General features: G+C 42.6%; 1 protein-coding gene across 1 annotated transcript; it reads left to right on the forward strand.

Moving 5' to 3' along the window:
* Positions 1-7,199: 7,199 nt before the first annotated feature.
* On the forward strand, positions 7,200-13,948 carry LOC308120491 (cullin-3-like; the record flags this gene model as incomplete). The annotated part of the gene is made up of 15 exons (XM_080481118.1): positions 7,200-7,397; positions 7,497-7,610; positions 8,417-8,577; positions 8,664-8,778; positions 9,750-9,978; positions 10,078-10,223; positions 10,309-10,485; positions 10,566-10,736; positions 10,852-10,959; positions 11,191-11,315; positions 11,405-11,501; positions 12,089-12,223; positions 12,319-12,505; positions 13,591-13,736; positions 13,817-13,948. 15 exons carry the CDS (start codon positions 7,200-7,202, stop codon positions 13,946-13,948), a joined length of 2,241 nt encoding a protein of 746 aa, XP_080337244.1.
* Between the last annotated feature and the right edge of the window lie 739 nt (positions 13,949-14,687).

Raw genomic sequence — 14,687 nt, forward strand, 5'->3', positions numbered from 1 at the left:
GCGTGCGTCTTCCTGTGGCAGTTGTCACGTGACCAACAGAGTGTACCTTGATTGGATGTTGGGTGAACGAGACAGGGATCGATTGCGTCTTCCCGATGCAAAGATGTACTGGCTGTATTGCAGCTGAATTAGTTTTGGGACAGAATTTTTAGAAAATGAATTTTTATACACTGAATTGTTTTAGATGTTGAAAAAAATCAGAAGCAAATAAATTCTGTGCTTGAAATTCGACAGCTTAATTCTAATTTTGATGGTAAACAAATTCAGAGTTAGACATTCGAATTCAGACTCTGATGGCGCAGATAAACTTCCATAGGAATGAGCGCAGCTGCACTTAGTCATGTCATCACAGTGTGGAGAGGCAGATGATGGATTTTATCTACATATTTTGGAAACAACTCCTCAGAATCCACAGTTTTCAGGCAAATATTTTCAGAAAATGATCATTTCTTGAAAGGAAAATGTGTTGTCTTTCAGCCTGTGTGGCTTTGGAAGCAGTCAGACGTAAACTTCCAACATGAGGAGGCTCAGGTTGATGCAGACGCACGGTTTTGCTCCAGCAGAACTCGATGATAAATGTTGCTTGTCTACGATTAAAAAAAATAATATTCATTGACACAGACCCCCCATATCCACCTGTTTCAGAGCGACTATGAACAGCCAGACCTGTAGGGGGCAGTGTAACGAGAAGCATAAAGCCATGATAGCCCATCAGAATCCTGGAAATAATATGTCATGAATTGTGACGGAAATCTCCGCCTCCGCCCTTTGGATGCAAATGGAGACACGTCTGAATTGTCCCTCCTATCTCCTTATCTATCGACTTTACCTTAATCCTGGAGGATGTCACGGGGTTAAGGAAAGGTGTTAGAAGGCTTCCTAAAGGAGGTAGTGAAAGGTGTTAGGAGGCTTCCGAAAGGAGTTAGTGAAAGGTGTTAGGAGGCTTCCTAAAAGAGTTAGGAAAGGTGTTAGAAGGCTTCCTAAAGGAGTTAGTGAAAGGTGTTAGGAGGCTTCCTAAAAGAGTTAGGAAAGGTGTTAGAAGGCTTCCTAAAGGAGTTAGAGAAAGGTGTTAGGAGGCTTCCTAAAGGAGTTAGGAAAGGTGTTAGAAGGCTTCCTAAAGGAGTTAGAGAAAGGTGTTAGAAGGCTTCCTAAAGGAGTTAGTGAAAGGTGTTAGGAGGCTTCCTAAAAGAGTTAGGAAAGGTGTTAGAAGGCTTCCTAAAGGAGTTAGAGAAAGGTGTTAGGAGGCTTCCTAAAGGAGTTAGGAAAGATGTTAGAAGGCTTCCTAAAGGAGTTAAGGAAAGGTGTTAGAAGGCTTCCTAAAGGAGTTAGTGAAAGGTGTTAGGAGGCTTCCTAAAGGAGTTAGGAAAGATGTTAGAAGGCTTCCTAAAGGAGTTAAGGAAAGGTGTTAGAAGGCTTCCTAAAGGAGTTAGTGAAAGGTGTTAGGAGGCTTCCTAAAGGAGTTAGGAAAGGTGTTAGAAGGCTTCCTAAAGGAGTTAGTGAAAGGTGTTAGGAGGCTTTCTAAAGGAGTTAGAGAAAGGTGTTAGGAGACTTCCTAAAGGAGTTAAGGAAAGGTGTTAGGAGGCTTCCTAAAGGAGTTAGTGAAAGGTGTTAGGAGGCTTCCTAAAGGAGTTAAGGAAAGGTGTTAGGCGGCTTCCTAAAGGAGTTAGTGAAAGGTGTTAGGAGACTTCCTAAAGGAGTTAAGGAAAGGTGTTAGGAGGCTTCCTAAAGGAGTTAAGGAAAGGTGTTAGGAGGCTTCCTAAAGGAGTTAGTGAAAGGTTTTAGGATGCTTCCTAAAGGAGTTAAGGAAAGGTGATCACGTTAGTGTGTTAGTCCGACCGCACTTTCACTTAGTGATGTCCTAATAATGCGACGGCGGCGCAAGTTAGTGACGTCTGCCATGGTGAGGAAAGAACCACAAGTTTCTGAAAATGGACTACAAAAAGCAGATTTGGGTTTTATTTGATTTAAAGTTGTTCAAGGCAGATTATTGCTTTGGTAACTTACATGATCTGCTCCTTTTTCCGACATCGTGAGTTTCCCTGAACGCTCCGATGAGCGGGTTCCTTTAAATGTTTTCTCCACAAGGAATTGTGGGGGAACATGAGCTGGTCTCCTTTGGTAAAGGAAGCATCAGTGGTTCCTAAGCTAAAGGAGGTTCTAAAGGAAGCATCAGTGGTTCCTAAGCTAAAGGAGGCTCTAAAGGAAGCATCAGTGGTTCCTAAGCTAAAGGAGCCTCTAAAGGAAGCAACGAGCCTCCTTTCCTTTGCTTATTGAGAATTCGGACAGTTCTTATCATGGCTGCCACACTAAACACTTCCGGGGTTCAGGAGAAGTGGATACATAAGGAGTTAGGAGGCACCATTCGGACGTACCCTCAGAGTTTATCTAGAGCTCCACTGTGGCCGGAGTTTTCAGGAATCATCGTTTGACCTGATAAGTTCATCGCTGGATATTGCCCATGTAGAAGTGTTTCCCGGTTATTCTTAAAATAGCACACTTATTCTGATGATTCTCGATAATAATGAAACCTTCATAAATGTAATTTTTAGTCTATCGATAGATGACACCCCAAAATATTTAAACTTTTTTAATATTTGTTCTTTAAAAGGAAAATAACAAAACAAAAAATTCCATTTATTTTAACGCATACAATATTTGCTGCTTGAAATGTAAAAAATAAAATAAAAAGTAAAGTTTATAGGTACTTTGAATTAAGTTTCCAGTTTAAATATAACATATTGGCCCATTAGGTTTCAGAAAATAGAGCTTTTACAAGACCTTGTGATTTGCAGCTTGATCTTGAAGAGTGGTTCATCTGTTCATCATTACATTTCAATTATAACAAGAGTGTCGACTTGAGTCTGTACTGTAGGCAGATATACTGTGTAGGAATTATACACTGAATAAGTCGTTTTAATGTTTTGTAAAGCGGTGCACTCACAGAGATCCAGATATTTGCAAATTTTTTTTCTTGACTTTCAGAACCATGGCATTGAAAGGATTTGGGAGGAGGTTTGTATGCATTTCTTACTGTGAGCCAGTAGGTTTGTGGAACTAAAATTGGAATTATATTAAATTGAGCGCCAACAAAATGTAATTGTCTTGTCATGTATGACTTTTGTTGTTTCCTGCCAAGGTTGTACTGTGACTTTGTCTCTTCTTGCAAGAATAATGTAATAAAATGGTCTTAAACTTCCTGTGTTCTGTCTCCCTGAGGTTTTTACTCGGAAATTCTCCTGGCAACTTTGTCGGTAAAAATCAGCGTCAACTATAAAATAAAGGTCTGCCTGAGACATTGAAGAGTTCCTCAGAGTTCCTCAGTCTGCAGGATGGGGTTGCCAGGTTCTGTGTCTCAGACCTTGTTGCCAGGTCATCAGCCAGTTTGAGTCCTTCCAGCCACCGGGTGCCGACCCTACATCCTTTCTGGAGGCTCTGCAGCACCTCATCTGTCTCATCCGTCTCAGCAGTGAACGAAAAAGCAAAGCAATAAAGTGCAGCATGCGATTTTAACAAAATATTCATTCTTAATGAGAGAATTCGCTCTTTCAATAAAGTTAGTTCAAAGAAAGTTGGAATTATTTTCCGTTTTGCAGCACAATGCTAAGACAAAGTTCATGAATTAAGAAATGAATCAAAAACAACATATTTAACCAACACTTGGATATGAAATAATAATAAATTGATTCCATGCTATTTCAAATGGTTTCCGACTTTCCGACATCAAAAGGAAAATGGAGTGGCCGGAAGGAACACGGACCAACTACGCAGTATAACGTGTTTCATGTTGGTGTTTTCCAGCCGTTCGCTGCTGAGGATGTCGAGGGGATCTCACCTCAGTTAAAGCCGTTTACACATTCAGAGGACAAGAGTCTTTCAGGAGATGTGGAGTCATCTTTGAAGGCTCAAATTCTCCAACAACATGGAACGTACCATATTGACATTCATCTTTCTGTTTGGGCCTATCTCGACCCCGGATCTCACTTTCTAAGACACTTGAACATGTTAGAGTTTTCCCAGAAGATCCTCATGAATTTGGACGAACACAGGCTCAGCAGGAACATTCAGCAGCTGAAAAGGAACTGAACTTAACGTTTTCTGAACGGAGCTGCATGTTAACCTGCTTTGGACTGAGACCATCTTTTCCTGCATCGTATTGAACTCAGTGGGATCTGAACTGAACCAGTTTGGTCTGAAGTGAAGCTGCTCAGTCATTCTGGGAAAATGGTATGGGCTCCACAGAACAACGCTCTGTCATTATATTTGATGTTGTCACTGCCCAATCAAAATCACATAGTTCTAAAATATCTACTTTCATTTTACATTAATTATTTGGCAATGACTTCTTGAGGTGATTCGGTGCCTTTTGTAAGTGTTTGCTTGGCTTAATAGCTTGAAGCTTAGTTTTAGTTCTCAAAAGTAGTTTATTTTACCAAGAAACTGTAAAATCCCATTCTCCAGATACTTGGTTTTGGTTAGACAGCGATCACTGTTCTGCACAAGCTCCTCTCTGGTGTTTCGCTGCCTAGAGCAGTCCTTTTAACCTGCTGAATTTTGATTTACATTTGTTAAACAAGGCACATTTCTCCCCAAAATATTAATGTACCTTAAATGGAGATTTATTGAGTCTTAAGTATAGATCGTTTTTAATATTTCAAATTACTACATTATTTTAGACCAATTGTGTTATCATATACTCTTCTTTGGAAAATTGTGCAAAGGGTCAAACTCCTGCTTTGTCTATTATTTGAGTGTTATTCATTACATTGTTGGTTCTTTAAAATGTGACCTCCATTGTGTTAAGCTTGTAATACATTTAAATTAAAAAAAAACTTAACCTGGTTAACACTTGTGTTTCTTTATAATTTAAGAAAACCAAATTCATTCTCAATTATGTCTTTTTGGGTTAACCACATGAAAAATTACATGATTACTACAATGCAAATAATTTGTTGAAACTCTCTAATTGAATAGTAATGAAGTAAATAAATTAGCTTACATATATGCAATTCGTTTGGTTTGGGAAAATATGAAAAAATGTTGTAAGCGGAGCGCAATTAGATTGACCAAATACAATTGAGTTAATCCAATGAGGGTTTCTTTGAGTGAACACGATGGAGCATTGAGCTTTGGAGTTTATGAGTTCAGTCCTTTTTTCTTCAACTGTAGCCTAGTCATTCACTTGGAGGAACAAATATTTTATGTTTAGAACTTTTCCGCAGACTTTCTGTTTGTACTTTTCTGATTGCACTAAATGTTCATTATAACATGATTGTTCTGCTCTCTATTAGTTTATACAATTTTAAGTTAGTTTTTGTTTATTCTGTCGTAATTTAAGCCAGACGGAGTTCTGTTAAATAAATGTGTATTTTTATTCTATGACGCAAGACAGGTTTCTATTCACGAAAAACACAGATTTTATTCTGTTAACTGTGGTATTTTGCAATAAAAATAAATGGCTAAAAAAATCTGTTTTCATTAATAAAAAATAATATGCGTCTACTAAAATTCGGGCTCAAGTAAGACAGTAAAAAAAAAATAGTTTCACACAGAAACAAAAAGAGGTAAAAGAAGCGGTGAAGGCGGTCGTGTCCGCCGGCCTGCCAGTAGCAGTCCTTTATTTTGGTTTTCCAGCGAGTTGCCAGCTTTTCCACTTCGTCTCCGAAGTTTGAGTCGGTGTTTCTAAAAGAGCCATTACATCTCGATATGCAGCCCGCTGCTCCATCACCTCCGGTGTAAAGTCCCCGGACACGGCCACGGGTGTTTCCAGGTATTTCAGGTCCGATCGCTCCTTGCGGGCCTCGCGCAGAACGTTTTTTTTGGTTTGGTCGTCATGGAAACGGACGTTGACAACTGTCGGCTTCTCACCTTGTTTAGGTCTCGGGCCAAAGATCCGAGAGCTCCGCCTAGCACAGGTGGAGTCGGTGGTATTTCCTTGCCCAGCGGTTGAGTCAGCAGCTTGGAAAAGAAGTCAGTTGGTCGCGGTCCTTCGATCGACTCCGAACGTTGTGAGCTCCGGCGGCTGCGAGCTTCCAGGTCCGCAACAAGCCTTTCGCTTCCCGGTGATAGCCTTTAGCTCTGTGCACTTAGCCTCCAGGCTTAACAATGATCGTCTCCAGAGTCCGCGTTCGCTTCCAGATGTGTAAGGCGTTGGTCGTGGCTGGACACATCGGCTTGGACGAGGTCTGTTTTGGCCTCTGGCGCCGAAAAGAAGGTCTTAAATTCGGCCGCTAAGTCGGCTTTGTGGTCTTCCAGGAGGCTCGCGATGACGGCCATGGTGACGTCACCAGAAGACGTCGCCAAGGCTGTGGATCTAGTTTCTATATTGCCTTTGGCGAGCTTAATTGCAATATTAAGAGCCATTATGATGTTGAGGGCTGGAAGCAGCGAGTCAGTGTATTGGTTAACTCAGAGAGCTGGATTTAGCCGAGTAAATTGAGAGGTATTGGAGAGCGTTGTAGAAGCGACCACCCTTTGTCCGCCATCTTGGGCCCCCGGGCGCACACGTCTCTATAGGATTTTAAAGTCATCAGTGTAGATGTGACAAACAGTAAAATTAGTTAATGCCTGATTGTCGAAAGAAAAGAGACAAAAACATCACGGCATATGAGCTGTCTAATCAGAAAAGAACCTGACCCAGACACAAAATTTAAGTCCAATTGAAATGTATTGGGTTTTAAATTCGTTATGCGTGACAAGAAAAAAGGGGGCAAAACGTTTTCACTGAACACGAATCCATAGATTAAGTTTCGTGACCATTTAACAAACAGTCATGGGACTGAGTTGTCTTCTCCAGCTTTGTCAGCATTACAGTTCAGCTTTATTCAGTTCCAGCATTCAGACTTAAATTGTCTTCAGGGAATGCTAAGCGTCTAGTTCTTTTGCCTGCCCAAGTGGCGAGGTGCAAAGATTACTATCCTAGGCGACTGTTAAATTTTGGTTTAGTGTAAGTTACCAGGGTAATTAACAAAGGTAAAACCCAGGGTTAACCCTGAAGTTACCTCAATAAGAGAAAACCCTGCTTTGTAGTACGTCCAACAGAATAACCCAGCCATCCCTGGTATTTTATAACAGAGAAAAAGGCAAACCACAATGTGAAACTAAATCCAGACTATAGAAATGAAACATCTGTGTTGTCCAATATGTACATGGTCAAAGAATGCCATGTGGATGAAGGACATTCTCTCTTCTGCCTCCCACAGATGACAATGGATGAGAAACAAGTGAATAAAATCTGGGACCTTCTGAAAAATGGCATTCAGGAGATTCAGAGGAAGAACAACAGTGGACTGAGCTTTGAGGAGCTGTACAGAAACGCCTACATCATGGTGTTCCACAAGCATGGAGAGAAACTCTACACGGGCCTCCGGGAGGTCGTCACCGAGCACCTCATCAACAAAGTAAAGCAGCATTTCCTTCAGTCCGTCTTCTGGGAAAATAATCTAGAGAATGTTTAGAGTGGGTCACACCAGAGCTAACAGGATGCCTTTGGTTTTCAGGTACGGGCAGACATTCTCAACTCTTTGAATAATAATTTCCTTCAAATGCTGAATCAGGCCTGGAATGACCATCAGGCTGCCATGGTGATGGTCGGAGAAATCTTCATGTACTCGGTACGTATGCTGCTCTGGTTTGCCATGCTAGATTTCAATTTGCACCATATAAACACTTCAATCTGGTCATATTTGCACCATTTGCTTGAACTGACGATCAGATCGTAGGAGGTGGTGCAGTCCGGGTTTTGATCCCATCATAGTCCATGTAAAGAGCACATCAGGTCGCTTCCTACAGTCTGTGATGTTGGATCACCTAATGTCATGACGTGACCACGTGTAACGCCGGGATCTTGGAACGGTATCAGAGTAATCTGTGCCTCGTCATGCAAAAAAGCGACTCATGCTCGTCTCTTCCTTATTATAGTTTGAACCAAGAGAATGTTGCAGTTTCAAAAAACTGAATAAAGAAGGACCACAAACAGAATCACTGTAGTTAATTACATTTTTCATAGTGATGACTTTGCTGCTGTATTTATTTGATTTTTATTGAGAAACTTGCAGGAATAGTTGCTTTGCACCATTGGGATTGAACCTTAACTGTCTTTGAAATCTTCCTGAGATGAATCCAGTCATATAATAATGTAAAACATTTTTCTTATGTTGGAGGTACTTTGTGTTTTTCCTCTCCATTGTTGTGTCTCACATATTTCTCTACTTGACAAGAATATGTGTCCTAATATGACAGTGTTGTAATGAGAACAATAGACGTAAAGATAATTTGAATGACAGTTAAAAGAAAACATCCTGGAACATTGTCCAACATGTTGACTTTGTTTAACACAGACTGTTGCGTCCTAAACCTTGGCGGTGGATTTATGTGTTTCTGATGATCTGTAAACTTGTGGTGTTTTCTCATCTCACAGGACTCCAAGTACTTTTCACAGAATAATGTGGAGAATGTGTACAATCTGAGCCTCATCATCTTCAGGGACCAGGTGGTCCGTTACGGCTGCATCAGAGATCATCTACGACAGACGTTACTGGACATGATAGCCCGGGAGAGGAGGGGCGAGGTGGTGGACAGGTACAGTCTCTCTTGCTGGTTGGGCTTTAGGACGCAGCAGGTCTTTTCAATGTTTGAGCTTTCTCATCTGTCTGAACTTGTTTTAGGGGCGCCATCAGAAACGCCTGCCAGATGCTGATGATCCTCGGCCTGGATGGCAGATCTGTGTATGAGGAGGACTTCGAGTGTCCTTTCTTAGATATGTCAGCTGAATTCTTCCAGGTGAGTCTGTGCTTTTTTTTGTCATGAAACAACATGCAGCCACTTGTATTTAATGCCCTGGTCCTGAGCACACACAAAGTGAGACTCACCCTCCGCAGCATCAACACCCTGCCGTTGGCCCGGGTTCCTGCAAGGCTGCACAGCAAAGTTAACAGACATTTTACCTCCATCTACAACCTGTTGCTGGCCACAGCATGTGTCCCAGCCAGCTTCAAGCCACAATAGTGGCCATCCCCAAACAGTCGAATGTGTCTCAGGGCGCCTTCACACCAGGAGTCTGTACCCTCAGGCAGTGAAGCTGCTAAACTGCTGCCCCCTGTCGTAAATTGTTTTGTTTAAGTGTTGAAATTCATTCATTCATAGGACAGTTTAAGGCATTTGTTCATTTGCGTGTGAAAGTACAGTGAACGGGACGTTATTTATTTTGGTGATGTTCTTTTAACTACGGCAACCGGAAGTATGTATTTTACAGGTGCTTTTATTTTGTGCTGAGACAGGAAGTGCAGTTTTTGTTTAGAGGTTTTTTGCCGGCAAGGATCCCATTACTTAATGCTGGTTTGTAACTGAATCTTTAATCTTCAATAAAGTAAACCCAGTTCAAAATGAAGGCTCTGGACTCATTGAAGAAGCTTCCACTTCATATCACCCCCAACCAAACCATCATTTGAATACCTGTCCGTTCCCCCTGTGTGTTGATATGCCCTCTGTATGCCGTAGAACCACTGTTGCTGTTTATTCCGTTTTCACCTAAAAATGGAGGCAGTGATGAAAGGTTAACCAATGTTGGCAGGTTATTGAGATAATTCAGATTATTGCTTTATGTGCTAGTGGTCATGCACAGGTTTTATCAGCAGAGGGCGCACAGTTTTCACCAGAATCACTTTAAGAAAATCCCTGTGATATGTTTATCGTTTGCTTTCATCAACTAAACTGGAAAACTGTCATTACAGCCAATACTTTGTCTTTTCCAGATGGAGAGCCAAAAGTTCTTAGCAGAAAACAGTGCCAGTGTCTACATAAAGAAGGTGGAGGCCAGAATCAACGAGGAGATCGAGCGAGTGATGCCCTGCCTGGACAAGTCTACCGAGGAGCCCATTGTCAAGGTGGTGGAGCGGGAGCTTATTTCTAAACATATGAAGACCATCGTGGAGATGGAGAACTCTGGGCTGGTCCACATGCTGAAAAACGGCAAAACAGATGGTAAAAACATCATGAATGCTTTTCTCTACACTCAAAATTTACAACTGAAAACAAGATCCAACCACATGTTATTTACTTTACGTCGTTTCTCACTCTTAGACCTTGCGTGTATGTACAAGCTGTTCAGCCGAGTGCCAAATGGCCTAAAAACAATGTGTGAGTGTATGAGCTCCTACCTGAGGGAGCAAGGCAAAGCTCTGGTCTCAGAGGAAGGAGAAGGAAAGAATCCTGTTGACTACATCCAAGTACGTACATCCAACAGACGACCTGAGTACCTGTGAGGTTATACTGCCTGTTTCTGTAAGCTCTGTGTCACTGCCTCCTCCACAGGGCTTGTTAGATCTGAAGACACGATTCGATCGATTCCTCCTGGAGTCCTTCAACAATGACAGACTCTTCAAACAAACCATAGCTGGGGACTTTGAATATTTCCTCAACCTCAACTCCCGCTCTCCTGAGTACCTGTCACTATTTATCGATGATAAATTCAAGAAGGGAGTCAAAGGGGTATGTGGCTCTTTGTAACAGAGATTTAGTGCTTTCTGACTGAGCACTGACCCTTTTTTTCCTGTTTCTTGTTTGATAAGTTGACAGAACAGGAGGTGGAGTTGATTCTGGACAAGGCCATGGTGTTGTTCAGGTTCATGCAGGAGAAGGACGTCTTTGAAAGGTACTACAAGCAGCATCTGGGCCGCCGGCTGCTCAGCAACAAGAGCGTCTCTGACGACTCAGAGAAGAACATGATCTCCAAGCTGAAGGTAAAAGAAAGAAAGAGATTCCTTCGTACAGTTTATGACCAAATCTCTGTTTTAACCGTGTACATCCACATTCTTGCAGGGAGTTCTAGCTGATTGTTGTGTTTTTCCTTTACAGACAGAATGTGGCTGTCAGTTCACCTCCAAACTGGAAGGGATGTTCAAGGACATGAGCATCTCAAACACCACCATGGACGAGTTCAGGCAACACATACAAACCACAGCGGTGAGGCAGAGAGAAACCTCTGATTAATCATTTCTAAATGAGAAGTGACTGTCTTCAATAGTCATTGCATAAATGTTAAGAGTCCTCTCTGGTGGATCATGAGGGTTAAGCCTTGACGCAGGTTTGAATCTGGGATTTGAACCAAGAAGAAGTCAAATTGTTCTATGATAGAAATTAATATATTTTCAAGTATCCCTAAATGATTTTCAAACATCCATGCATCTTTTCCAGGCCTCTTTAAGTGGTGTGGACCTCATAGTGAGGGTCCTAACAACCGGTTACTGGCCCACTCAGTCTGCAACTCCTAAATGCACCATCCCTCCGGCTCCCAGACAGGCTTTTGAAGTCTTCAGAAGGTATTAGTTTAAAAAGTTAAATGATTTCTTTTCAATGCAGAGAAAATCCCTGTCTCATTTTAGTTGTGGTCACTGCTCTTGTTTTTCAGGTTTTATCTCGCCAAGCACAGTGGCAGACAGCTCACGCTGCAGCACCACATGGGCGGAGCCGACCTGAACGCAACTTTCTACGGAGCAGTTAAAAAGGTAACTGCTATGGTCCTGTCCACACCGTCCTTCTTGAAAAGGGGGGGGGGGGTTAGTGTTTCTCTTTCTGCTTGTTTTCGACCATTGTTCTTCAAATGTCAACGTTAATTAACTTTAAGGAACAAAACTGCAAATTTACTTTGCAATAAGAACGTGGCGACTAGACAACATAAAAAGCCTTTCAATGCAGGGAGTGCTGGACTCTTTGTTCCTACCTGATCATTCTCTACACGGTGCCTGTCTGTCTTTTAACTGTAGGAACAGACGTTGATCCACTATATCTGTATCCAGACCTGCTCTGTGTTTAACAGTGGAAAATATACGTTAACGTCTCTCTGTTAAACAAACACGGAAGCCATAAACATATATCATTTGATTAGTTGTTAGACGGGTGTTCTGTTAATAACTTCACATTAAATGGTAGAAAATTCATGCAAATTAAATTACCCGACTAGTTTGGTACAAGCTACTCAGAGTTGGGACGACGGTCGTCTCAACTTTAATATCTCCAACCACATGCAGCAGGCAGTGTGTGGAGTATCAGGATGCTTATTGTGGACTGTCTTCATCTTCATCTTCGTCTTCAGGAGGACGGTTCAGAGGTGGGCGTTGGAGGGAGTCAGGTGGCGGGATCCAACACTCGGAAGCACATCCTGCAGGTCTCCACCTTTCAGATGACCATCCTCATGCTCTTCAACAACAGAGAAAAGTGCACCTTCGAGGTGGGAACGTTTCTCACAGTCACATGGTTTTCATACACAACTCTGATGTCTGTCCTGGTTCGTGTGTTTAACTTTGTGTAACATGTCTCCTGCAGGACATTCAGCAGGAGACGGACATCCCAGAGCGAGAGCTGGTGCGGGCGCTGCAGTCCTTGGCCTGCGGGAAGCCCACACAGCGAGTTCTGACCAAGGAGCCAAAGTCCAAGGAGATCGAGAACGGCCATGTGTTTACAGTGAATGATACCTTTACTTCCAAACTGCATCGAGTCCAAATCCAGACAGGTGAGCAGCTCGCTGCAGCATCGTGTCCTCCCAACCCAACAGTTCTAACACCAAACACCCTTTGTGATGGGACAGTAGAAGACTGACATTGTTTTATCAGGTTAGTTTGGACCACAGAGCTTCAGTGTTGCACAGTCGTCCTCTCATATATTGTCGACAAGGAAGTATTAATAACTGCACATTTATGAATATTGATCCTCCAGAAAACCAAAGCAAAACTTTCACTTGTTTCAGAATATTTAATGTTACAGATGGATTCTTCAAATTATTATTTAGTTTGTTAGACAGATTATTTCTGAGAATGTTTTAACAGTAAGGTTTTAAACTTGACCACATTTATAGCAAGTTCATCCTGAATTAATGAAGAGGAGGCAGCAGCAACAACACTGATATTCTTCTTCTTCCCATGACGTCCATTATTCTGATAGATGGGTGGTATTTCTGGACAGTTTGCTTATTGGGATCGTAGAAACCCAAACTCCTGTCCGACGCCGCATTAGAATGTCTTGTTGTCTGTCACTTTGACTGATGGTCCCTGCAGACGATCTGCCCTCCATAATCCAACCTGTGAAAACCATGACAGCAGAAATAATCTGTGACCAGACCTCTGTTCTCACCTCCAGCTCCTACGCCCTGGAATTATTCCAAATTAGAAACAGAGCAAAACCACTTTGCTTTTTCAAGTCAAATCAAATCCAAAACCTTTTGTACAATAACATGCAGCACAGAGTGCTTTTCAGGGTAAAAACTAAAGTTCCTAAATTCTTCCTGTTTCTTGAAGAACTGATATTGAGTTAATGGCGATCATTAAAAGAGCGACACATTAACAAATCCTACTCGAAAAACACAGACCGAATGAGAAAACATTACTATTCTGCTTTAAAGATTACAACTAAACTTTATAACATGTTTAGGAAAACCTTTTGGCCATAGAATCTGAAATATGTCTTTTAGTCAGTTTTCTACATTTTTGCCAGAAGTTTTTCAAGGTAAAAGACTCACGATCATGTTACTTTGAAAAGATTTGTGTAGAATTTGACCATTGTAACAAACTGGATTGAGGTTTTGTGTTTTAATGTCACCAGTTGCTGCTAAACAAGGAGAGTCGGACCCGGAGAGGACAGAGACTCAGCAGAAAGTGGACGACGACAGGAAGCACGAAATCGAGTCGGCCATCGTCCGAATCATGAAGTCGAGGAAGAAGATGCAGCACAATGTCCTGGTAGCAGAGGTGAGGTCGTCACCTTCACTTCCTCTCAGCCTTCGTCTCATGGAGACGGTTCCTCACTCGTTGTGTCTTCATGTCTTCAGGTGACTCAGCAGCTCCGGGCTCGTTTCCTCCCCTCCCCCGTGGTCATCAAGAAGCGCATAGAAGGACTGATAGAAAGAGAATACCTGGCGAGATCGGCAGAAGATCGTAAAGAGTACACTTACGTTGCATAGAAGACGGACTGTGGATGTTTTTTCTCTTGCTTTTTGGATTGTTGTTACACATTAATTGTTTTAAAGGTTTGTTTTAAAGATGAAAACTGAAAACCTGATTCCCATTCCTGACTCAAACATGTAACTCAGAAAAACAAAACATGTGTTGCGTCTGGCATTGCGCCAGCGTCGGGGTTGGACTGGAGCAAAATATCTGGGGCTGGAGCTAGCCGGATACACTGATGTTGGCTTGCTCATAGTTTTCCTCAAGGCCGGAACATACTCGCCACATTGCTCGTCTGTGCGCAGGATTCCATTCATTCTACATTTCTGGGTTCACGCCGGTGCGCGTTCCATAACGGAGTCAACCTATGCGTTAATCCGGGCCTGCGGGTGGGGAGCTGTTGACCAGCCCCTATAGACACCGGCCCACAGGGACAGTGTCCGGTACGTCAGAAGGCCAGTCCACCCCTGGCCAGCGTCCTCTCACGTCGGGTCACATAAGTGGGAGGACGCTGGTGCTTCTCACTACAGAAAAGGAAAGCAAAAGCTCAACGATTTTCTGCTGTTCCCAGTGATCCTGCACCTGGACTGTACTTCGCCTGGTCGCCTGACAGTTGCTCGGGTTTTGCTCCGGCTGTGACCACCATCATTCTAGCCTCTGGCCTGACCCCTCTGTGATTTCCTGGAGCGGCGGCCTGCACCCCGGAAACATCCAACAGTCATGTGGTCACTGGTCGTGGCAGTTTTGCTGGCCTGA

Source organism: Lipophrys pholis (genome assembly GCF_963383615.2).
Source record: "Lipophrys pholis genome assembly, chromosome: 1".
Taxonomy (NCBI): Eukaryota; Metazoa; Chordata; class Actinopteri; order Blenniiformes; family Blenniidae; genus Lipophrys; species Lipophrys pholis.